General features: G+C 40.5%; 1 protein-coding gene across 2 annotated transcripts in view; it reads right to left on the bottom strand.

Moving 5' to 3' along the window:
• Positions 1–25,112, bottom strand: part of rimbp2a (RIMS binding protein 2a) — a 67,085-nt gene that overhangs the window by 16,285 nt on the left and 25,688 nt on the right. The window contains exons 4-13 of one of the 2 annotated variants that reach the window (XM_066645102.1): positions 19,455–19,544; positions 17,071–17,193; positions 14,595–14,699; positions 11,067–11,117; positions 10,344–10,364; positions 8,910–9,093; positions 7,217–7,365; positions 3,284–3,363; positions 2,777–2,886; positions 901–1,698 (exon numbers count right to left, since the gene is read on the bottom strand). In XM_066645102.1, coding sequence (XP_066501199.1) covers positions 901–1,698; positions 2,777–2,886; positions 3,284–3,363; positions 7,217–7,365; positions 8,910–9,093; positions 10,344–10,364; positions 11,067–11,117; positions 14,595–14,699; positions 17,071–17,193; positions 19,455–19,544 — 1,711 coding nt within the window. The remainder of the gene's footprint in view (positions 1–900; positions 1,699–2,776; positions 2,887–3,283; positions 3,364–7,216; positions 7,366–8,909; positions 9,094–10,343; positions 10,365–11,066; positions 11,118–14,594; positions 14,700–17,070; positions 17,194–19,454; positions 19,545–25,112) is intronic. The other variant, XM_066645101.1, reaches the window with a different exon arrangement.

The following is a 25,112-nucleotide window of genomic DNA, read 5'->3' as shown; positions in this document are numbered from 1 at the left end:
TGGAACTCAAGCATGCAGCAACATGGACATTCAGATGGAACAGTAAATCTTCACGGCTGAGAGCGTGTGCACGGGTGTGAAGAACTTCCAAAATCATTTAGGGTTTGTTGATGAGAGAAATCTATCGAGAGCTACCGATTAACTGCGGTAACTGTGGTTGGCTGAGGGTATAAGGGACAGATGTCTACCTCAGTACAGCAATGCATCAATAAACACTCTAGATATAACGCTTTCACATTAACAAACTCTATAATATACAAATTATTTTCAACAAGGCCAGTGTTGGCTTCATTCTTCATTACTGTAATTACTGTAACTGCTACACCATTTAATGTGAATCAGAAAATTCATTAAGAAGCCAACCTCAGCTTCACATCAGAAAATGACAAAAATACAGCAATGAACAGACCATCACCGAGCGCTACGTAATGAAAATCATAGTACAAGAAAGTTCTCTTCAGCTTGTGTGGCTTTACTAAGTTTAATCACACTTGGGCATATCAAGCACTTTGGGCCACAGTGTAATATGAACTTTCCAACGTACTTCAGGACAGAGATGTATTAAAAGCGTGTAATCCTTGTGAACAAAATGCTATATAACAACTTTCACAAATGCTAGAAGGAGCCAGTACAACCAGATTTAACACTTCCCATTACCTTTCATAGTTTAATGAGGCACTGAGAGCAAAACTGTGACCCTTACTAGATCTACCTGTTGCACTACAGAATACTACATAAATTTTCTGAATGATATTTATAAATGGGAATGACACAATACTCATGAAAGGTGTTGGTGTTAAACACTGGATCATGCTGTGAAATACCGCTAAACTCTCAAACTCCTACACTGTGCATCTGCTAGACCAGAAATATTGACACAAGTTAAGAGATGTTTCTGACCTGCAGCCTGGGTGCAGAACTCCACTCCAGCCTCTTTCTTCTCTCGCTGCTCCAGAGGCATGTGCCAGGGGACTTGATGAGGTTTGGCCAGCACTCTGACCTTGTATACCGTGGTGGCCTTCAGGTTGGTGAAGCGCAGTCTGTAACAGCAAGGTTTCACTACTGCATGTTCCACTCCATCTAGGAAAACGGTGTGGGAATAGTTGCTGTTGCTGGGAAGCCAAGAGAGCTCCGCAGAGTCACGCAAGATGTCATCCAGACGCAGGCCTGTGGGGGCCACGGTGACATTTCTGCCCACCAACATAGTGCAGCGCAACTCATCCGAGAGTCCTCGGTCAGTTACGCTCTGCACTGACACACGGTAGGTGCAGGCAGCAAGTTCCAGCTTCTCCAGAAGCAGTTTTGTCCTGCCCCCAAAGGGCACAGTGGATCGAACCTCGCCATCCACTAAAACATTGTACCCATTAATGTTTCCCCAGCCCAGAGGAACCAGAGGTGGGTCCCAAGCAATTATGACACTCCTGGCCAGCTGTTTGATTAAGTTGATCTTCCTTGGGTAAGGCACGATATCATCACTCAGCTCCTCAGCATCGAGTGCTCCAGTTCCATTACTGCAGGGGCCAAGGTCAGTGCTCAGACTATCCAGAGAAATGCCACCATCTATGGTAGTGAGACTCAGACAGCCATGCTCCAGCTGGCCCAGCTCCTCCGCCCCATCCACAGATGGCTTCTCCTTGTCCTGGACAAACTCCACAAAGTTGGAGGGGACCAGGCCTCTCTGGCCATCCAGCAGCTCTCCTGTATCCAAAAGGAAACAAAGTTCTGTCTCACAGGGACCAAAACAAGTAGCTTTTCAAAACCATGGACAAACTGGACACATTCTACTGGTGTGTTTTGTACAAAACTAGAACTATACAGTGTGTGTGCATTTTGCAAAATGCAAAATGTGCATCTCTTGCTCATACATATGGATTTGAGCGTCTGTGGCTGATTAGGAATTCCACACATTTCATTAAATTTGTGTTAATCGCTGCAGCTGGTTTCGCATGTTTTGCCTCCTTTTAAATCCAGGTGTGTTTTGCATCGGTAGAGTACAGTTTGCATGATTAGCAGTCAAATTGTAAATCACACGTTAAATTCTGAAGCACTCTGGGTGCCTATTGCACTCACATCAAGGCACATTTTGCACTGCATCTGCACTCATGCATACATTTGGCCCACAGCCTTTACTTCAACAAATGACTCACTCCCATATGCCTCAGATTATGTTACATAAATGGTGTTTCATCTGAGCACATGCTGGAGTTAATATTATATTATATTATCAAGTCAGGAAACATTTGCAAGATATTATCCTAGATCTCCATCTAAAACAAGCTGCTGCAGCTCACAGGGCTGACACTAATCATGTCTGTCACAAGATGAAACAATTTACAGCTTCAGCTCTAAACCATGCCTACTGTAAATGTTAACTGCTAAAAATAGAGCATAAAATTAGTACAAAGAAAGCATGAAAAAAGGGCCTAAGTGACTCAGTGAAAGTGCACTTTCGAGAGGGTTTCTTCACTTGGTCATCTAGCTGCAGGGCGAGTGACAAATTAGCAACACTGCCAATCTGCGAAATAATCTGTTAATGATTCATTTGGGAAAAAAAGATATCTGCGGCACACTATAGACGGACACAAACTTAACGTAACTAAGTATGTAATACTGTATGTTAGCAGACCACCTGATATCTTGGATATTGAAAAACAAGTAAAGGAAGATTCAGAGGGTCTTATTCAATTTCATGTTTAATTAAATATTCTAACTCTTAGCAAATGTTGTGCCTTTATTCAGATATGGGTTAAACAAATCAGAATTTAACGGGACTTACCTTCATAGAACCCATCATCATCCATATCTCCATACACATAGAGGTACTTCCCAGCAACAAGAGGGAGCTCAGCCTCAGGATGCTCATTGGGTCCATCATACGGATTATAACTGACCACAGAAAGAGATATTTGTTGGATAAAGCTGAACTGGTTTGTGGAGCTTTAGAATTGTGTTTTCTGGAGTAATGGAGCACCGTTTAATATCGTGGAGTGATGTTTGTTACCCAGAACTAATGATCCAACATCAGTAGCATACAACACTAATGTTAATGAGGCTGAATGTAATCAAATCCTCAGTAATATAGCATTAAGCTTTCCTAGAAGAGAAGAGGTTGTTAGTGCAGTAGAAACAAATATAATCTTGATTAGTACCCTCGATTACAGAGGAAATAAAGTTAGCGTCTTCAAATCTCTGGCCAGATTGTGTCAATTATTAGCACTATGAGACACAGCTTCTCGGTGAATTAACACAAGCCAGCCATTCAGTACAATCACTGTAATCTTACCTGTAGCGGGCAGTGCACAGCCGGACCTGTCCGGTGTATCGAGCCTTGGACCTGGGAGCTGGATTCACCTCATCATCCATCTATAGACAGAGAAGACAACCGTGACTGCTATTGACTAACCAGATTCTTTTTAAAATAGCATGTTTTAGTTCCACAGATCTAGAGATCATTCCCTGTATCTCTATACACCAATCAACCATAACATTAAGACCACCACCTTTTTTCCGAGTTCCACTGACCATACAGGAGCACTTTGTAGTTTTATAACTACAATGAACTTTTAAAAGTTCATTTGTTGCCCTGTATATTTTATTCTCCACCTTTCACCCTGTTCTTCAATGGACCCCCACAGGACCACAACAAAGCAGGTATGATCTGGGTGGTGGACCATTCTCAGCACTACAGTGACGCTGACGTGGCGGTGAAGTGTTAATGCGTGTTATGGTTTTATGAGTGGATCAGACACAGCAGTGCTGCTGGAGTTTTTAATTACAGTGTAAACTCACGGTCCACTCTGTTAGACACATCTAGCCCTTGATCCACCTTGTAGATGCAAAGTCAGAGACAGTAGCTGAGAGTAGTGATCGACTGATAGGAATTTTTTTTTTAAGGCCGATGCGATATTTAAACAGCTGTAGTGGCCGATACGTAAAGCCGATATTCCCATTCATCAGGCAGAAAATAAACTAGAGGCATTATCATGATTTGTTTTTACAGAAAACACTTTAAATTTGTAAAAGAAACCATTTAGAGGTCCTGAAATATATATGAAATGGTCAAAAGCTTACGAAAACCAAAAAAAAAAAACTTTTAGGAACTTCTATTACTTTTGAAAAAATATATATGTGTAACTATAAACTGAAGAGTTTATGAGTCCCATTACTTTTTTCCTTTTAAAACATGTGTCTCCAGGTGTCTTTTTTCACCGTGTAAAATTTGGAGTTGATATCTCGTACTGATTTGAAGTTATTCATGCTGGAGCAGACAGTGGACAGATGGCCTCTCCAAGTGTCTCTTTAGGCCCCAAGCGCTCCATAAGGAAAATGATTACTTTTACTGCAAAAATACTGTGTATATATCATGTCTAGACCTAATGTCAACATCTTAGTGTTTTTCTTTACTTTCTATAAGAAACTCGTCTCCTGTCCCTCACCAAGTGGCCATTTACCCCTCACCAAACAGTACAAACAGTGTCCCTTTAAGTGTCTGACGTGTTAAAAGGCGAGGGCTGCACTCTGATTGGCTGTAGAGCGAGGCAACCTCCCCCACACACCTGCTGCATTTAAGTGTCCTCAGTGGGGGGAAATGTAACTTGTAAAAGAAATCTAAGCTTTAAAACATGTTTATTGACCTGATTATTGTTTGTGGAGCCTGTGGCTGCCGAACAGAACCGTTTGAGTCTCTCGCGCGGTGCCTGGGTCTGAAAACATATGCTCTGCTGCGCGTTTGTCCCGCCTCCTTGGGTGCATATCGCCATAACTCAGCCCCTGATTGGTCTACAGACTTGATTGACACGTCGTTGGAAAGCCGGGAGCCTAAGCTACGCGGCAGTAATTATTTTTTTAAAAATGTGTACTATTTTTTCGGCCAGTACTCTTGACACAAACACGAGGAATACTCACGAACGGTTTGACGGAGAGACTCAAATTTAGTCTCGTTTTGAAGGGGACAATCTAAGGTAACTTTGTGTGTGGGCTCTTCAGGCTTCGAGAATCTACCGTTTTGTCATTGGGGAGGAAGAAACCTGAAGTTTAAAATATCTTGTTCTTTCAGTTTTAACGCTTTAGTCCTACATTTTAGCTTTTATCCTCGTAATTCAGAGAGTTTGCCCGTTCTATTGGTGTATGATATGTACATAGACTCATATGGCGCCGTGAAAATTCTGAAAATCTGTATTATCACTAATATTTTTAACAACAATTTCCTGGCAAGGTATATTTCGACCAAAATACTTATTTATCGAGTGGGATTATATATATAATGATTAAATCAATGAAAAGCGGTAATTTTAAGCTTTAATTTGGTACACTGACTGTAGACTTTGGACCTATGTTACTTAAGATATACTGACGGATATAACAATAGTAAGCTGGATATATGTAGAGTGATGTTTTTAGGCGCCGGCGACCAATGAGGGTATCTAGGTTACAACTATCAACTCAGTCGTTTATGATGCAGATTATTGAGTGTATGTTACAAAGAGCAGCCAGTAACAAATAGTGAGAGCTGAAGAGAAGTAATTCTTACCGTTTTCTCTGATGAGACGGCATGCAGCGACAGGTTGGAGGCTTGTACTCTTGTACTTGTTCGTTCAGTGACGTCTGCCTGTACGATGGCAAAATGGACGCAAGGGGCGCTCTAACGGCCAGAATCACGGAGCTGCCCACAGCTTTGCCCGTGTGCATTGTTTAAATATCCATTGTGTAAAAAATGCAAAAACAGGCGATATATCAGTCGATCACTAGCTGAGAAGGATTCACCACCCAAATCATACCTGCTCTGTGGTGGTCCTGATATGGAAGCAAATCTGTCTCATCAGACTTTGAAATATTCAAGTTCAGCATCTGAACTGATTTTGCACTGAAATTATGCGTCTGAATATAATTGCTCTTTTTTTTTTTAAGAACACGTTTTCACTGTTATTATTCAAGGTTAATAAATTCAAATAAAAAAAATATTATTCAAACAATATATTTCGAAGTTGCTCAAATTCGGTAGACGAAATTCAGATACCAAAATACGAGTGAAAATATTCAGAATCACACGCTATGTTCACAGGGCCATTACAAAACACATAACCCGTAGAATTTCTTCATCTTCAGGATATCAATAGTCTGTTATATTGTGTCTTTAATGAGCCTTTCAGATTTTTGAGACACTGAAAATAAAGAGATAATATCCGCGGAAGGAAGCTAAACGTGTAGTTTTTCCACGGTGTGGAAGTTGTGTTCGTATTTCGCCATCTAGCGGCGACAGAATGCAACTAGTGCAGCATTTAAGGTGAAAGAGAAAATCCAAATGAATCGATTCCTCATCCTTGGTGACCCGGATGTGTATCTGAATATTTTGTAACTCGTATTTTTTTGTAACTCGTATTTTGGTTTCTGAATTTCGTCTACCGAATTTGAGCAACTTCGAAATATAATGTTTGAATTTTTTTGAGCTTTTTTTTAGGTCAAGTGTAGATACACACACACACACATAGCAGATTAACTCATGCTTGTTAGCCAAAGTTCTGAATGTGGTTACTCATTCATATCTAATTGTAGAGACTGTAAGCAGATTATGTATGATTTTGCTTTACTTTGTTTGACTACAAACACATAACATTACAATTCTGATGTAGATTTGTGAATCCCAAATGAAGCAGAATACAGTCAGTATATTCTTCCCACATCACTTCCCATCATGCCTCATCTCTTGCCCTGCATTCTTCCTGTTTCCCTGGAGGATCACGGTTTAAACACGTCTATGCAAATTTCCAAGCATGAACAGGAAATTAATAATTATAAGTTACAAATTATTATTAAAGTTGCATTGGGCTCAGGCTGACAGGATTTAAGATGATGAAAGAAGAGTTTGTCTTGGGCCACGTCACACTCTAACTGTAGAATAATTTAGATATTTACCTTACTGTCACAAGATGATGACATTCTAGTACAGGAAATGTGGCTATTTTTAATAATAAATGAATATTGTGATATTATTTTCCATGATATGGGCCTCAAACACGGACGTCACCATGCAGAGGGCCCACTCCTATGAAATATAAACATGGCTCATTCAGGGACTATAAAGCAATCTGGTTCTGGCACTTTATAGAAAACATGACTGATTGCTCCTTTAAAGGAGAAGAGGTGATTAAAAGATAGATGACCTTGTGTTTGGAGGTTAACTGAATTGTATCCATTGGCAGTGTATGAGTGGATGCACCTCTGAGGGGCTGGTTGGCAGGGGGCTTCTGGAGAGGCTCTGGGAGTGGACGATGGATTTGGTGACCAGTGTCTCGGGCCTGTCTCTGCTGACCTGCAGTGGCTGGAGGAGCTCAGAGATTAGTGGAGAGCTTGCGGATCTCTCATTACCTGTACAACACAAGAGTTACACAGCCAAAACACCAGCGATGGTCACTCACCGCCAGTCCACTGTGGCAAAGTCAGATGAGTTTGAGGATATGGTAAGAAGGAACGCTAAAGCCCCTGCACTTATAGGAGCGAGTTGGAGTAATGGAAGAGATAATGTTTCCCTCAGCCACATCGCTCACACAAAGAGGAAATGCACTGAAACTAATTTCATTCATTTGCACAGGGTCATAAATCATGCAGGCAGGAGTCAACCTACTATTGTGAGCAAAATATCAGGCTGCAGTTCCTACTGTGCCTCTTACTTTCATTTTAATCTCCTGACAGTTTGTGTTTCTTATGACTGCCATAACACAAATGGTCAAAAGTCTTGAAACAGTTTTTCTAAAGGTTGTAAAAAATAAGCTTTTATTTTTTTTCTTTATTTATTTAGAATAAGTATTTTGTTATGATTTGTTGTGTAATAAAAATCATGATCATCATCATAAACATTTTATAGCCCTTTATAAATACATACACAGCCTTGTTTTTGTCATGTATATTTGCATTCTGTATATAAAATGCAATAGAATTATTCACTATAAAAAAGCAATAATAGTATACAATTATATTGGAATATTATAACAAAATGAATAATATTTTCTGACTTCTAAGGATCGAGCAAAACTTATTTATATACAAGAAAGCAATATTATAAAACACGTCAATATTTATGACAATATTTGTGACAATACTACCTTCAAATAATGTCATATCCCACTACTGTAATATTTAAAGGCCTTTTGTGACCAAACCTTAAATCAATACTGAAGTAAGACATACTCCTCAAATCACAGTCTGATAAAACTGTCACTCATAATTAAAATTGTTGTATTTTAACCATGTGTTTTATGCAGTAGGTAAACACTGTTAAATACATTTCAAATACTGTTTATCGTATATGGTCCCTGTTCTGAAGTTAAAAATTGGCTCATTTGATTGATATGCTTTTTCCTTTTAACGTTATATTTGAACATATCGATGTGTAAACGCTAAAACAGTTTAGCTCCACACATTCTTGCTTAAGTAATAAGAAGGGCTCTTGGAACATAACACCTGGATCTCAAGGAAAAAATATAAAATACAAGTATAACACAGGACTAAACTATTTAAGAAAACATCGACATACATTTTTATGAAACTGAGACGTAGCAAAGACAAAATCCATTTCTAAAAGAAAGCAAAGCATATGCTTCTAGTCATTTAACTAACGTGTATCTCATAAATGTGAGCTGTTCACATTGATAAGAGCATCACATTAACCCTGCCATGCTTCACTGCTGTCTCTTCATGCTTCACTTGTTCAGAAGGTCACAATTCTGATAGTTTTTAATTACTGAAATAATGAATGACAACTCTTACACAGGCAAGGGACAGTTCAATCTCCTCAACTTTTTTTTTTCTCAATATGGTGCAGCACATTATGGCTGACGTAATGCAACTAGAAGTTAGTTACTTCATACAGATGTTTATAGTGCCGTTACAGTGCCTAAATACGCTTTGCTCACCTTTCCCAGTGTGGCTGTGCAGGTCGTTGTGAAGAATGGAGAGTGTTTTCTGTGGTGTGTGCTGAAGATCAGAGGGTGCAAATTCTACAGTGTCAGACAGGTGAAATTTCTCCAGGTCTTTAGACAAAATATTACACTTAGCATTCTGAGACTGCCATTTCTGCTCCAAGTTGTGAACTGTGATCTTGAAGGTTTGAAAAAACAAGGAGGAGGAGAAAGAGAACAAATATTAAATGTCAAACCTCAAATGCAACCTAATTTTACTAACAGTTTTTTTGATTACAATATTCTTGTACCACATAAGGTTAAATATGCAGTTTATAATGCTAATTCTAATAGTTTCTGCAAAGACAATGGGGACTTAATGCCTTGACTATCATAAATAGAGCCAATTACTGCTTGCGATCCCAGGTGAGCCTCAACTTTGCAGAAGAAGCAGCACTGCGCAAAGCAACAGCTTCACTGTTTCACTGTGGGCAATGACAACTGCATATTAGTACTCTTAAGTAACACTGCCACATGTGGCACTGACATAAGAGGATTATAAAAAAAAAAAAAAAAAAAAAAAAACCTGATATGTGCTGAAACCACTCTAACCACAGTGCAATATAGATAAGAAACACAGTTTACGCAGCCCTGAATTCCACCCAGGCAACATGTCAAGGTCCTGATACAACATTCTGCTGAAAAATTAAGTTGATTAGAGCATGTTAGTTTATAACCAGGAAAAATATTAATTTTGCACAGCAGTCAACATCTGGCTATTTTTAAGTGAGTCTTTTTTTAAGTTATATGACTTCATAATTTAAAAAAGTGTCTAGCATATATGAGAAATAACTTTTTATTAGAACAATATATACAGGGGTAAGAAAATGAAACTGAAACACCTGTCATTTTAGTGTGGGAGGTTTCATGGCTAAATTGGAGCAGCCTGGTGGCCAATCTTCATTAACTGCACATTGCACCAGTAAGACCATGTGCATCCAATGGTTCAAACATTGTATCCTGAAGGCGGTGCCGTGTATCAGGATGACAATGCACCAATACACACAGCAAGACTGGTGAAAGATTGGTTTGATGAACATGAAAGTGAAGTTGAACATCTCCCATGGCCTGCACAGTCACCAGATCTAAATATTATTGAGCCACTTTGGGGTGTTTTGGAGGAGCGAGTCAGGAAACGTTTTCCTCCACCAGCATCACGTAGTGACCTGGCCACTATCCTGCAAGAAGAATGGCTTAAAATCCCTCTGACCACTGTGCAGGACTTGTATATGTCATTCCCAAGACAAACTGACGCTGTATTGGCCGCAAAAGGAGGCCCTACACCATACTAATAAATTATTGTGGTCTAAAACCAGGTGTTTCACTTTCATTGTCCAACCCCTGTAGTTGTGGGATGATTTCAGGGTCTCTGCATGAAATAGCATATACCTGCATTCTGTCCATATTGTTCTGTTCAAGCACAAAAGGAAAAACATAAATCAGAATGGCAGAAATTAAATCTTTAATTCAAAATCAAACAAAAAACATTACACTGTAAAAAAAAGTCCAGCTCTGAATTGATTCGATGTACACACATTCCCACATATATTCAATTCTGCAACGTCAGAGATTTCACTTTTAATGATTTAATATTCAGTCAAAAAATGCATCAAATACCATTTATTCATTTTTTTAGTTCCAGGGGAAAAACGCAATCTTTTGCTGAAGATTTGCCTTCAAGGTTTTCAAAGAAATCTGCTGATTTCATCTTAGAAGTTGGTTGCAGTTCAAGTGTTTTTGTCTGGGCTCAGCCGGTCCCTTGTTATAAGACACAATTGTATTTCACCTTGGTTCATTTTGACAATGACTGTGTTGATGCCATGCATCTTCTTCATGTGGAAACTATGTACATAGCTGAATAAATTCAACACTTTACTTGTGGAACAAATGAAAATATACAGAATAAAACAAAATACACAGAAATCAAACCAAATCAAACAAATGAGAGGGCGTTTATGAGTATAAGGACAACCTACGGCTTTACTTTATGCTTTTTCTTTCAGTCTTTCTGCTTCTACAGTCTGTAATCAACAGATCAATGATAGGAGTCTTGATGTTCTGACGGTCAGAGAAAGAGTGGTCAGTGCACGGAGACTGGACTAGGTGTCTTACCTCTAGCAAGTGGATTGTGCCTTCGTGCTTTTTATCGGCCTTAACCTGAGCCTAAAGACAAAAAAACACTGGTCAAGAGACATACGGCTCATTTATTAAATGCAAGTTTTTTGGAGCAATGCATTGGAAGAGCAAATTGTATTTTCTTTAGAATCTGCCAACTGTTTTATAAACTGAACTTAATAGAGGCATTAACTAGTGGTGAGCCAGTGTCATCCAATATACAGTATAACAAATACCAGACCTCATTAATGTCCTCACGATGCTATGTAATCAAATCCTACACACATCTAGTGCTAAGGCAAGAGGTAGAGTCTGTTACAGTAGCAAAAGGGGTGGGTGTGTGGGGGTGCAATTTCTTAAACCCGTTCACTTCAGAAGAAATGGTGCCCACAAGATTTTGGCCATATAATGTAAAAAAATTTTATTGGTTAATATCTGCTGTATATAAATTTTTAATATGCTTAGCAGCATGTGCCCATTTAAACACATCTAAAACCACTTTAAGATATGACCAAAGCATATTTAATAAACTAACTAAATTATAAATTGCTAGAGAGAAAAACAACTTTTGAAAAGGCCAATTGCTTTGAACTTGCAAATAAGATGTGCAAATGTATATATTCTTTTGAAGTATCAAAGACCTCCACATGACAAAATGAACAAAAGTGTTTCCCACAACTTTTCATCCAAGCTGGGAAGCATCTGAAACCTCTCTTTTTCTTTGTCTTGCTCAAATAAGCAGGGACGTCCCTGAAAAAGACGTTGCTTGGATGGCAGCATATGTTGCTCCAAAACCTGTATGTACCCTTCAGCATTAATGGTGCCTTCACAGATGTGCAAGTTACCCACTAACACAACGCCATACCATCAGAGATGGTGGCTTTTGCGCTGAAAACAATCTGGACAGTCCTTTTCCTCTTTGGCCCAGAGGACACGATGTCCATGATTTCCAGAAACAATCTGAAATGTGGACTTGTCAGCCCACAGGACAAGTTTCCACTTTCAGTCAGTCCATCTCCGATGAATTTGGGCCCAGAGAAGCCGGTGGCATTTCTTATTGATTGATATATGATTGATTGATCATTGTTGATATATGGCTTTTGCTTTGAGTTTTAATGTGCACTTGTGTACTGTGTAATGTGTAGATGGAACAATGAACTGTGTTCAATGACAATGGTTTTCTGAAGTGAATATCCATTACAGAATGATGTTGGTTTTTAATGCAGTGCCATCTGAGGGATCAAAGGTCACGGGCATTCAATGTTGGTTTTTGGCCTCGCTGCTTACTTGGAAGTGAGATCCTGCCTCAAGTGGAGGAGTTTAAATACCTCGGGGTCTTGTTCACGAGTGAGGGAAAGTTGGAGCGTGAGATTGACAGGCGGATCGGTGCAGCGTCAGCAGTAATGCGGGTTCTGTACCGGTCCGTTGTGGTGAATAGAGAGAGCTGAGCAGAAAAGCAAAGCTCTCGATTTACCGTTCAATCTACCTCCCAACCCTCAACTATAGTCACGAGCTTTGGGTAGTGACCGAAAGAACGAGATCACGGGTACAAGCGGCTGAAATGAGTTTTCTCCGCAGGGTGTCTGGACTCTCCCTTAGAGACAGGATTAGGAGCTCGGACATCCGGGAGAGACTCGGAGTGGGGCCACTGCTCCTCCATGTTGAGAGGAGCCAGTTGAGGTGGTTCGGGCATCTGGTCCGGATGCCTCCTGGACGCCTTCCTGGAGAGGTGTTCCGGGCATGTCCAACGGGGAGGAGGCCCCGGGGCAGACCAAGAACACGCTGGAGAGACTACATGTCTCGACTGGCCTGGGAACGCCTCGGTATACCCCCGGAGGAGCTAGAGTCGGTGGCTGGGGAGAGGGAGGTCTGGGTTTCTTTGCTCCGACTGCTTTCCCCGCGACCCAGACCCGGATAAGCGGTGGATAATGAATGAAATGGATGGATGCTTACTTGCAGAGATTTCTCCAGATTCTCTGAATCTTTTGATGATATTATGGAATGTAGATGATGAAATCTACAGTCCCCAAATCCCTGCAATTAGTTCCTAAACTCTTGGACAATTTGCTCACACAGTTGTTCACAAAGTGGTGAACCTCGCCCCATTCTTGCTTGTGAGCAACTGAGCCCTTTGGGGATGCTCCCTTTATACCCAATCATGACGCACCCCTGTTTCCAGTTAACCCATTCACCTGTGGAATGTTCCAAACAGGTGTTTTTTGAGCATTCCTCAACTTTCCCAGTCTTTTGTTGCCCCTGTCCCAACTCTTTTGGAACGTGTTGCACGCCTTAAATTCGAAATGAGCGAATATTTGCAAGAAAAAAATTTAGTTTATCCATTTGAACATTAAATATCTTGTCTTTGTAGTGTATTCAGTTAAATATAGGTTGAAAATGATTTGCAAATTATCGTATTCTGTTTTTACTTATGTTTTACACTATATATATATATATATATGAATCAAAATGTAAAGGATTGATGTGACCCTTTTCTTCTGAGTAGTAAGTGTAGAGTAAGTACCAGAACATGCAAGAGGATCCAAAATGGAGGGCCTGTACCAGTGGATATAACTTGAGATAACTCAGGTGTTTCTGCATGTCCATATGACGTGTGTGTGTGTGTGTGTGTGTGTGTGTAGGGGTGGGGGGGCAGACACTGTCTCGGGAGACAAGCAGTAGTGCTGTGTCTGCTCTAATTGCTTTGTTTTCCTGTCACAGCTCATCTTTGAACAGCACACAGACACAAACGAAAACCAACATGTCTCTGGGGCCCAAATTACAACAGCCACTTCTATGACAGCTGTGATTTTTACCTTTAGCCAAACCTCACTATATCTGAATATCGCTTACGTCAGTCTTCCACACACCAGAAAATGCAATGCCTACATGTGTTGTAGAAAAATACTTGCAGAAAGCTGACTGTGGTTGTGTGCTTCTCTCCGTTCATCATCAGTAATAATTCTTTGAAATGGTTGTCAAAGCAATAAACATTTACAATGTGTGTTGAGGTGTGCAATCTACCATTTTACTGATTTAGCTTTTTTAGACAGAAAGATAGACCAATAGTTACAGTACTGTTCAAAACTCTGAGACCTGCATTTATTACAGTATGAAGCTGCCTGAGTCCTCAGAACAATGGCCTGTCCACTTCAGAGCCCAGCCATCAACATCACTTAATGAGTTTAGGATACATGGATGTTCTAGAAGCTGAAAATGAAACTAACTTCTATGACTGAACTTTGGATGTGTGGAATAATCTTTGACAAAATAGAAGCACAACTCCAGCACTTGCTTAATGAAGGCAAACAGAGAGACCTCTTAAATATTATACAAATATATATCATATTTAGTTGTTGAGGTTAATTTGATTTAAATATGTTTCAGCTTTTTTGTTGATGCTTAGGAATTTCTAACTTAGTGGCTAATTTTAGAAATTAAATTAATGTAAAATTTGTGTCTGGTGTTTGCAGTTTACAGACAAAGAGAAAGTCTGACTGTGTGTGTGTGGGTGTGTGTGTTCCATACCTTTTGCAGAAGTTGGATCTCCTGCTGTTTGGAGTTGAGAAAAGCCAGGGCCTGTTCATGCTCTGTCTCCAGCTGCTGCTTCTGCTCGGCAGCCTCTTGCATATGCTGAGAGAGAGAGGTGTGTGTGAGAGAGTCAGAGAAACCAAGAAAAGAGACAGAAATAGACAGAGTAATAGAGAATGAGTCAGGATGATTTATTTTGCAAAGAGGCACAAAAAACTCCTGATTCTGCATAGATGAATGTTGCTGAAATGCATTTATCACTGTCATAACTTGCTGATTTCTGAGTAAGTGGCGATTTAAAAAATTGTTAAGATTCCATTCTGTGTGTTGTGGTAGACACCACTGTAACAATAATGAGATGCGACAGTGGCATATACCGAATCAACGCATGGTGAACTTCATTCGTGAGTGAGCAGAAATAGAAGACGGTGTAATAGGAGCTGATTGGAAATGGAATATCTCAGTGAGTCTGGTGGTCTCTACAGTGTCAGGTTTCATCAGATCAACTTCCTCTCTCTGCACCACAGGGTTAAATTGGACAGGAAGTGGAGTTTGAGTTAAGTACATCAACTGTGTTGTAAGGCTTAGATGCATAAAGCAGCTTAAAAGGTCTGACTTATCCATCTTTTTCCCCCTCTCTGAGAGAAGCAAAGCCTCTTTTCCCCTTTGAATTTCTTGGAGGTGTCCAGGACACACACACACACAGGGGTTTGCATAATCACTGAGGGGCTTTGGCTGCACTTCTATTGGGGAGTGACTGAAGATCTGCAACGTCCTGGAACAGTGCCACTTTATCAACTCAACACTTCAGCACAGTTAGTTAAGCATATGCAATGAAAAACACACTCTGTATTCAGCTGTGGGTTCAGTGTGTGTAGTAGCATATCCAAAATCTCTCAAAACTTTTAACTTAACAGGTAACTTTTATAGAAATTAATGGAAAATTGTTAATACTAAGCTAAATTGGGCGATATGTGTTGGTCCATTTATCATGAAATTCTGACACAATAAAAAAGGCAGATGGCATTTTTAAACTACAGGAGGTCCTCGGGTTACGTCAGTCCCATCCATCCATCCATTATCTGTAACCGCTTATCCAATTTAGGGTCACGGGGGGTCCAGAGCCTACCTGGAATCATCGGGCGCAAGGCGGGAATACACCCTGGAGGGGGCGCCAGTCCTTCACAGGGCAACACAGACACACACACATTCACTCACACACTCACACTTACGGACACTTTCGAGTCGCCAATCCACCTGCAACGTGTGTTTTTGGACTGTGGGAGGAAACCGGAGCTACGTCAGTCCCGAGTTACGATGTTTCGTGGTTACGACACATCTCCCGTTTACTGTATAAAGCCTTGTTTCGACTTAAGTGGTTTTGCCTCGTAAACGTCGTAACGCGAACTTAGTGGTTGGTGTGCGCAGCGGAAGAATACACGGTTGCGCGGCGGAAGAATACACGGTTACGCGGCTCGGGACCGAGGAGGATAGGTGTTAGGATAAGTGCTTACAGTATGTTATTTACGTACAGTATGTACATATGTTCCGACTTACACCGAAAATCGGTTTACGACACGACGTAGGAACGGATCAAAGTCGTAAGTCGAGGACCCCCTGTATTTTTTTTTTAATGGACATACAAAGTTTTGCTCCAGCTGCTTAACTTCAGAGAAACAGTTACAATGCACAATGAAACGGTTACTCTGCACTCTGCACTACCTACCGGAACAAAAAACTTTCTTATGAAGAGTTATTGAGAAATAATTAAGCCCCCCACAACCCCATAATGGTCAATTAAAAGCAAACCGTCTTCTGAAATCAGCTTCTATAAGAATGTTGATAGAACATATTACATATTTGTGGGCAGATAATTGACCAGAACATCTGAAAGACCTCATTGGTCACTTCCCTTTTCTCTCCACTCTTCTGGTCTCTTTTCCAAACCTCAAAACATTCTCTTTCCATCATCATTTTGATTACATAATCAATGATGACCAATACAGGACAGCTAAATGCTTTACTTCATTTTTGAGAATCTACAATCGATTTCTTGTTATGAGCTGTCTTTTTTTTCCTGATGAGACACACCTGGTGAACAAACAATCAATATAGAAGAGAAGAGGCAAGAACAATAACAAGAGCTCTCCAAATACCAAAATAAACCAATCCCATTTGATCAGAATTACAAGAGTTTATATCAGGAATCTGTATTCAATGTCTAATTTAGGGAAATCAGTGTGCTGGACACCCCTGGTTCATTTATTCATCTGCCTCAGTTCTTAAATACCACTCTATATCAAGTAACATAAACGGAAATCTACGTCGTCTAAGTATTAAGACGATTCTAAAATAATATCTAATGATATTTGATGGAAGCACTGTGATGACTGAAAGCAGTGGAACTCAAGAAGAAGAATGAAGAATGAATTTCTGATAAGGCCCTGATAAGTAATGTTAGGGGTTCTCCCACCTTTAGGACCTGCTCAAGGTTTTCCAGTTTGTCCTGGAGCTCAGCCTTCTGCTGCCGCACCGAGTCTCTCTCTTGCCTTACACAACCGAATGTCTCCCTGAGCCGCTCATAGTCTGACTTCACCTTCAGAGAGGATGAGAGATAGAGCAGAGAAAGAGAGAATGAGCAACTGGAACTGCAGAAATTCTCTACATATTTTAATGAGATACACTTTTTAGACAGAACTCAATGTCTCCAAAGGCACAGAAAATCTGATATTGCTTGCTTATGTAACCACTTTAGCAATGAATCACACAATTGGCTGGTGGGGAGGTTGAATAAATTCCGGGGCCGCAGTTGGTCTTCAGGGGGAAAGCTAGCATCAACTGTGACAAAGCTGCTGACTCTGCATCTTCCTCAGCTGCCCCTTTTTTCATGAATCATGGGAACATACTGTACAATAACAATGCATGGCACAGATTCTGACATCTAAGCAATATTAAAAAAAATAAATAACAAAACTTCATAAATCATTCTGACAGATTCTGGCATTAAAGCTAAATTACATGCAAAATTCCTACAGAATTCAATAGCTGAGATGTAAACAAAGTCACTCAGACTTGTTGGATGTGAAATGGTTCACTGTGGAGCAGATGTTCTTAACCTGAGGGTTGTGAGAGGGGTTCTACAAAAAATATACGGAAGTAAATGGGACTATTAATCAGCAGACATTTCCCAAAACGGACCAGACCTAATCACTCAACATCTGCACCCGACCTCATTAATGTGCTTGACCCTTCTAGATAAATAAAGAGAATAAATGAGAATATTCCTGATTTTAGAAGAAGCACTGGTTAAGTTTGGATAGAGAAAAGGCATCTACCATTAATAGAAATGAAATGTTACTGCTGCAATTTTTGGTACAAATAAAGGGCAGCTGGGATTGTTACGAGATTAAATACAGAGAGGGTCTTGTTCTGACCGCAACAACACAGAGAAAAAGAAGCACATAAACTGGCACCAGATTAATTACTGAAGTAAATCTGACTATTGTCAGATTTATGTCCTTAATTATGGCTGTAAGACCACCAATCAAAAGTTTCTCTGTAATCACTGTTGCCATCAAGTCTCTGTAGCTGCATCACTCAGAGCGGCTATGCACTCCCTCTCATTTACTGGGATACATTTCATCAGGGCAGGCCTGGTGAAATAGAAGGGCTGATTCTCATCTCATATCGATCCTAGCGTGGAAGACAAGAAAGTGGCCGGGCTGATGTCAGAGTGCGTGACAAACATAGACGTCCTTCCTAGGGATATTTACCCACTCTGCCCATCCTTGTTAACACCTCCTGCACTGCAAAACGAGCCTTTGATCACGGAGGGGCAGGGAGTGGGCGCCTCTCCTGGGTGCCGCTACCTGATTAGGCAGAAGGCTTCTTTTTTTTTTTTTTTTTTATCTCAGCTGCTTGTCTGGGGTTGGGACAGATGGCTCCTTTTTGTTGGGTGAGGCAAGCAATGGAGCAGGCTCTGTGTTATGCTGAGAGAGAGAGAGAGAGAGAGAGAGAGAGAGAGAGAGAGAGCCAAGCTGTGTGCCCAGGCCGCTTGGCAAAAAAGCACAAGCAAAAATGACACCATTAGCGACAGTAGCCCCAGTCTGCCACTCTCAGCAGTGCTCCACCAGGACCAGATCCACTGCCTCAGCCACTTAGCCAAAGAGAGAGATCCGTCACAGCACTGGTACTGATACTGCTGTGTGGGTTTCCAAACTTGACACAGCTAATGGCTAGATGCTGGAGACTACATCAAGTTCTTAATTCCAAGCACTTCACAAAGGACATTAAATAGTAATAAACAAATCATCTTTGGGAAGCCAGTGGGCAATGCATTTGGTGGCCCAGGGGCCATAATAACAAATAGAGAAGAATCAGAAAAGGGAGGTGTTAAGTAAAGTTCATTTTGGACAAATCTAATGTTTAATTCATCATGAATTCATTCTTATACAATATAAATGGCACCTGGTAAAAATAGAGCAAAAAAAGCCTAGTCCTGGACTTTATCCCGCTCCCTGTCTGGGAAAACACCCCTTATAGCGATATTATCTTACAGATCCAAATAACCTTTTCTTGCTCCTTCATGTATAAGAATGCTTACTTTACTGAGGGCTACAGCCAGTACAGTTTTGCTAAGTTTACAAATGCATACAAGCTACAGTTCAATCAGAGCATAATTGAGCCGGGTCTATTCAAATCAGGCAGGGATCCTGTGGTTATTGATTAGGCTGTGGTGTGCGACTGCATTAGATTGATGCGGGTGGAAGCTGAGGAGAATCATAGGGCCACATGTCTCAGAGTGGGCAGACTAATAACCAGGCATTGATCCAAAGGTTGTGGCCAATGAGTTCCTACCTGCTCATACTGCCCTGCCTTCACGTTTTGGCTCAACAGCTCAAGGTTGAGGCGGTGCCTCTCCTGTATAGCGTCCTGGAGCTCATTTTTCTGGAAAATAAAAAAGGAAAACAGCATGTTAGTTCTGGGTTGAGAAATAAAGCTTTAGATGTAGAGTTCCACACGTATTCGGCAGTAGCGGCACTTATAAGGACATCACAGTTATGGGCAAACACGCTGTGTCAGATGGCCATATGGCCTTGAGCTAATTCAGAATGACGCAGTGGTCTAAGTGTTGGCCCTATCATCTGGAGACTGCAGGTTCAAACCCAGCTGATGCCACAGCCATTCAAGACGGGGAGTCGGTCTCACTCTCTGGATAGCAGGATGGTCCCTTCTCACTGCCGGCAGTGCGGTCTAGCATGAGCAGCATATATCAGCGAATGTGACATATCTGGGCAGTTTGCATTCTTCTCTGATATGTTTAACCGTTAATGGTGTAGTTCACAATTGTAATCAAAAAACACTTTTTGTAAAATTCAGATATTTGCCTCACCCCTTCTAAGCCCGTGTGCAATCAGTGGGGATTCACTGAAAGGATGGAATTGGAGCACAAATGTTTGGGGAGAAAACTGGCAAAAAAAAAGGATGAAAAAAAAGAGAACCATTTAAACTTAATATTATAGGCCCTTTAAAGTGTCCATATCCTACTTTCTTATTTACAGTACCAGTCAAATGTTTGGACACGCCCACTCAGCGAGGGTTTCCTTTGTTTTGGGCCATTTTCAAAGTTCAGTCAAAGTTTGGACACCTTCTCATTCAACTGTTTTTCTTTGTTTTTTATCATTTTCTACATTTTTTTTTTTTGCAGATTTTATCCAAAGCCTATTTAAAAAGTGAGAACAATTTTTCATGACCAAAAATCAGCAAGAACAGTTCTTGACATTCATTAAAATAATTGGTTACCCATTGTTATTGATCGAAAACATTCCTTTATTTAAGAGTTATTTAAGTCATGGATAGTGCTGTCATGATGAAACACAATGCAATGCAATGAGATGCAACAGCACAGTTCACAAGCTCGAAAGGACAATATGCTGTACATTGTCGTCGTACTGCACACTAGCTCACTGAAGCTGTTGATAATAATTAATAGGACACACTGTAATACAGCGAGGGCTTACATCTGAAGATAAGCTTTCCTCCAGGGCACAAATCCCTTTAGTATGCACAAGCTACAAATGAGCCTCACTTTGTCACCCTTCATTTAATGTGCTGCGAGAGCTATTAAAAGTGGCACACTCTGGCGTCTGGCATGATGCACATCTCATGCCGCCTCACATGCACACATACATCAGCAAATTAATCAATAGAAACATCAAGGAAAATAGCAGCATCCACTCATTATCACCGAGCAAGACTCAATTTATTGGTAGATTACCTTTTTAATGGAGTTGTGGCCTTTCTCTATGCATCCTTTGCTGATTAAACATCATTGAAAAATGACAGTGTAAAGCCATGCCCTTAGGCTTTTTATAACATTTAGGGTTAAGTCTAAAATGCTTTTTAGTCTTACAGTTTATGCAAAGAGAACACGCATTCAGTTCAAACAGATGGTGAAAGAACAATTCAGTTAAGCCTGCGACTACAGCTATTTTTATCTAATGTAAGTGCCACTCAAAGTAACACAGAAGAGATGAAATAGGCTAATCCTTCAGAATAAACTGACAAAAATCCACCAAAACCTCGCATCACATCCTTCAATCGAACTACTCATGAGCTCTATCACATGCATGTGTATGATGGATGGGCCCTGTGTAGCTCTAACGTAATAAACATGACCACAGAAGCATTCATTTCTACATCATAGAAACAGACAAATGCCATCAGTCATAAAATGATCACAAACTATGATATTTGCGGGTAAATACCTTTTAGTTACTCCATTTCCAGGCACAATGCCCATTAAACACAGTGTAGGTTTTTCAGGAGGTATTACCTGATAAAAAGAGTTTCTAAAACTAGTTCTGAAATATTTTAAAACATACAGTATAGTGAAAAAGATTTATTATTATTATTATATAGCATTATAACCACACACGACCTGGTAGAACACTGCTGATATCACAGTAACATTAGCAGTACACTTAAGGCATTCATTTTTCGAACAATAAGAGTAAATGAAGCCCAACAGATGTGAAAAAAAAAATCATCCATTATTACAGTCCATCCTTCCACTGTAAGAAGAGACAACTCAGCGTTATAAGTCTGAAATCGTGTGTAGCTGTTAAAAGAACCAAAGAAGTAGACAAAAAAATAACATTTGTAAATCAAACAAATAAGTTGCTTGAGTTCTCAGAACAATGGGGAGATTATTTTTAATTTGAGAAGCAAAAAAACTGCAAGAAGCTTCTACAAATGATGTTTGACGTTGAACACTTTCCCTGCCTACTTTTTTTAAATAAAACTATGGCTTCTGTTTAATAAGCTCTGCTTCTTTCCCATGATGTTGAAATGGATTATCTTTTACTTGGAGGTCATTCTGAACAGAAAAATAAATGAAAGCTAGTGTAGTGCCTTCGCAGAATACTGGAGATTTGTCTGAGGGACAGTGCAGTAGAGCTTGGTTATGCAACTGTTCTGAGTGCCACTCCCAGGTCTGCGGCTCTGGCTAAGCATTCTGTCCACTCATGACTAGTTCAGATGTCAAAGTGCATCAGGTGCCAAGTCTGCTCACTGGCCTCAGAATGATGAGACTGGACCTGGCCTCTCTGTCAGAAAGCCTGTCTGTCAAAGCTAGCATAGCCTCCATACAACAGTGTCTGCACACCAGTGCACTGAACATTACATTACCTGCAAACAGAGGCTTGAATGAGTCTCCCTCGAGAAATCTTATGCTATAACACAGTAGGGACCATTTTTGACCTTCATGTTTCGTTCCATCTGGCTGTTATGTTTCCGCTAAATTTTGTGAGTGAGATTTGTCGAGATCTCTTTGTAGTACAGTGTGTAACAGATATTTAGAAGAGAAGTTCAATGGAAAACAAACGTACACATCCCCCTTATCAAAAACGTAGGAGGGAAATTAAGCCCAGAGATTGTTTCTATAGCTACAAGGCTAATGAGGCTAACAAGCAATAGAAAGCTAATCAGTAAGCAGGATATAAACTGCAAACCACCGAAAGCTTTTACTCTCCAAGCAAATAAAAAAACATATAACCATCAAAACATCTGTTGAAAAAGCTCTCATCATAAATCCATGCCACTGAAATCTAAGATTATATTTTCAGAAATAAAGACTAGAAAACAACCATTATACTTGTGGTTAAAAGATCTGTTTAAGGGAATACAGATCAACAACACAGAAAACCCATATACGATGCTGTGCTACAGAATGCTGCATAACAAGTTTTCACTACTCCAACACCTTTGACACTTCCAAGGTGCTCAGTAATCATGGGATGAGTTTCATCAAGCACATTAAAGCAGGCAAAACCAGCAAGTTACAGGGGCCCGAGCCTGGGATTTAGCACCCCTGGCCTTAATCATTACATATCAGAGGCTCATGTTACATTATATGATTAATGTTGCACCACTTTCAAGGTTAACCTTTAAAATGACCATCAAAAGCTTCTAACATGTAAGGAAAGAACGTGGTGATCCCGAACTGGATGGGTGCGTCCATGCGGATGAGAATCATGCTCTAAGGCAATGGAAGAAAAGGCAGGCTGCGGGAGAGAGAGGGGGGCATTGGCATATGAAGTGACTAATTCAAACTGACACTGCTGCCTGATCTTTAGCCTCAAGTTTGGCCCCTGATCCTGCAGCTGCTCACAGAGACTTTGCTCAGTGTTTCACGGCTTTCATAAAAGCAAGGCTCTTCACATGGGCTTCTGCAGCAGCTTCATAGATGTGCACTGCTGGCTGTGTGGGCGTTGTTATACAAGCACAGAATTGGAACAAGGGGGGGAAAGAAAGGGGGGGTCATGTGCTTGAGGAAAAGATGGGTGAAACATGAAGAGACAAGGAACAGGAGGACAAGAAAGCTTCAGGATCCATCAGCACAAATAATGACGTCGTTCTCCTGAAAACAGCTGGACCCTAGCACCTCCACAGCCTAAAAACCCAGTGCACCACTGCCTGATTATGCCTCGCTCTACACACTTTCTCACAACTTAATGGAGGTCAAGTGTCACCCTTCTGTGTGCCTTCAAGCTTGCTGCGTCCAGTAAAGGCAAATGTACCACAAGCTGATTTCAACCAACAGAGAACCCAGCAACAGCACAAATCCCTGAACGTGTCAATATGCAGCTCACATCATCAGCTGTTCACCTCTCACAGAACACGGCTCTCTGCATTTAAATCAGTATTTCTCCATCTTCATATACCAGGGTCCCTTTCAGGGGCTGTTTAAACTTGCCCTTGTCTAGTTGAACTGACTTCTTCCCTTTCGGTGCTCTCCAAAACACAAGTGTAAGTTAATTATATGAGCCCTTGTAAGTGTGAGAGACTGACGAGGAAATATGTGTCAGATTAACCTGCAGAACTCCCCCAGAAATTGTTGCAAATTCACACACTCCCAGGTTCAAACCTAAAACTAACGTCTGACTAATTTGTTTATAAACCTGTGTAACCCACTGTATATTTGAATGCTTACTACTTCAAAACCATAAATATTGAAAAATACACTACCTCTTTCTATTATATGTTTTAACAATGATTACTGTGATAAATTCATTTTGCAAATAAATGATTCTGTCACATCTGCTGCCTATCCTCCACACCAACAGAGGTCGCTCTCACCAGAATTTTAGAACTGGTCACATGATTCCTGTGTCTGCCATTTTGGTATAAAAGCCCTTTGTCTTGCAGGCTTCATTGCGAAGTCTTGTTGGGTGTTTCCCTGCAATTCTGAGTGCTCTTGTGTGTATGAACCATTGGTTTGTTCTATTAGGTTACTGTTTTTTTGTCTTTTGTTTTTTTTTGTCTTTTGATTGTGTCTTTTGGATTGAATGCTTTGTACCTTGGACGGATCTCACGGTTTTGACCTGGTTTATTGTTGTTGTCGAGTTTGTGTCATTAAAATCTGCACTTGATTCTCACTCCTGTTTGGAAGTCCCTCATTACAGAAGACTTGAACAAAGAATGGATGACTTGCTGCGTCTCATGCAAGAAGTTCTACTTTGCACGGCTCCTCCACTCCCTGAATCTCAGGAAGAACCAGTAGCAGAAATTCGAGCTTCTACAGCTGAGAATCAAGTGCAGGTTTTAATGACACAAACTCGGCAACAACAATAAACCAGGTCAGAACCGTGAGATCCAAAAGACACAATCAAAAATCCAGTAACCTAATTGAACAAACCAATTGAACAACCATACACACAAAAGCTATTCCAGTACAAGAGCGCTCAGAATTGCAGGGAAACACCAAACAAGACTTCGCAATGAAGCCTGCAAGACAAAGGGCTTTTATACCAAAATGGCAGACACAGGAATCATGTGACCAGTTCTAAAATTCTGGTGAGAGCGACCTCTGTTGGTGTGGAGGATAGGCAGCAGATGTGACAGATACTTCTAATAAAAGATAACTTAAATAATTTGCAAGCTAAAGTCTACAGAGCTATCAACAACAAAAACAGTTTTAGACTAGACTATAGCCAATGAAGGTATACAGAAACA

The sequence above is a fragment of the Hoplias malabaricus genome, chromosome 15, assembly GCF_029633855.1.
Source record: "Hoplias malabaricus isolate fHopMal1 chromosome 15, fHopMal1.hap1, whole genome shotgun sequence".
Classification (NCBI taxonomy): Eukaryota; Metazoa; Chordata; class Actinopteri; order Characiformes; family Erythrinidae; genus Hoplias; species Hoplias malabaricus.
This window is presented reverse-complemented; position numbering and strand designations above follow the sequence as displayed.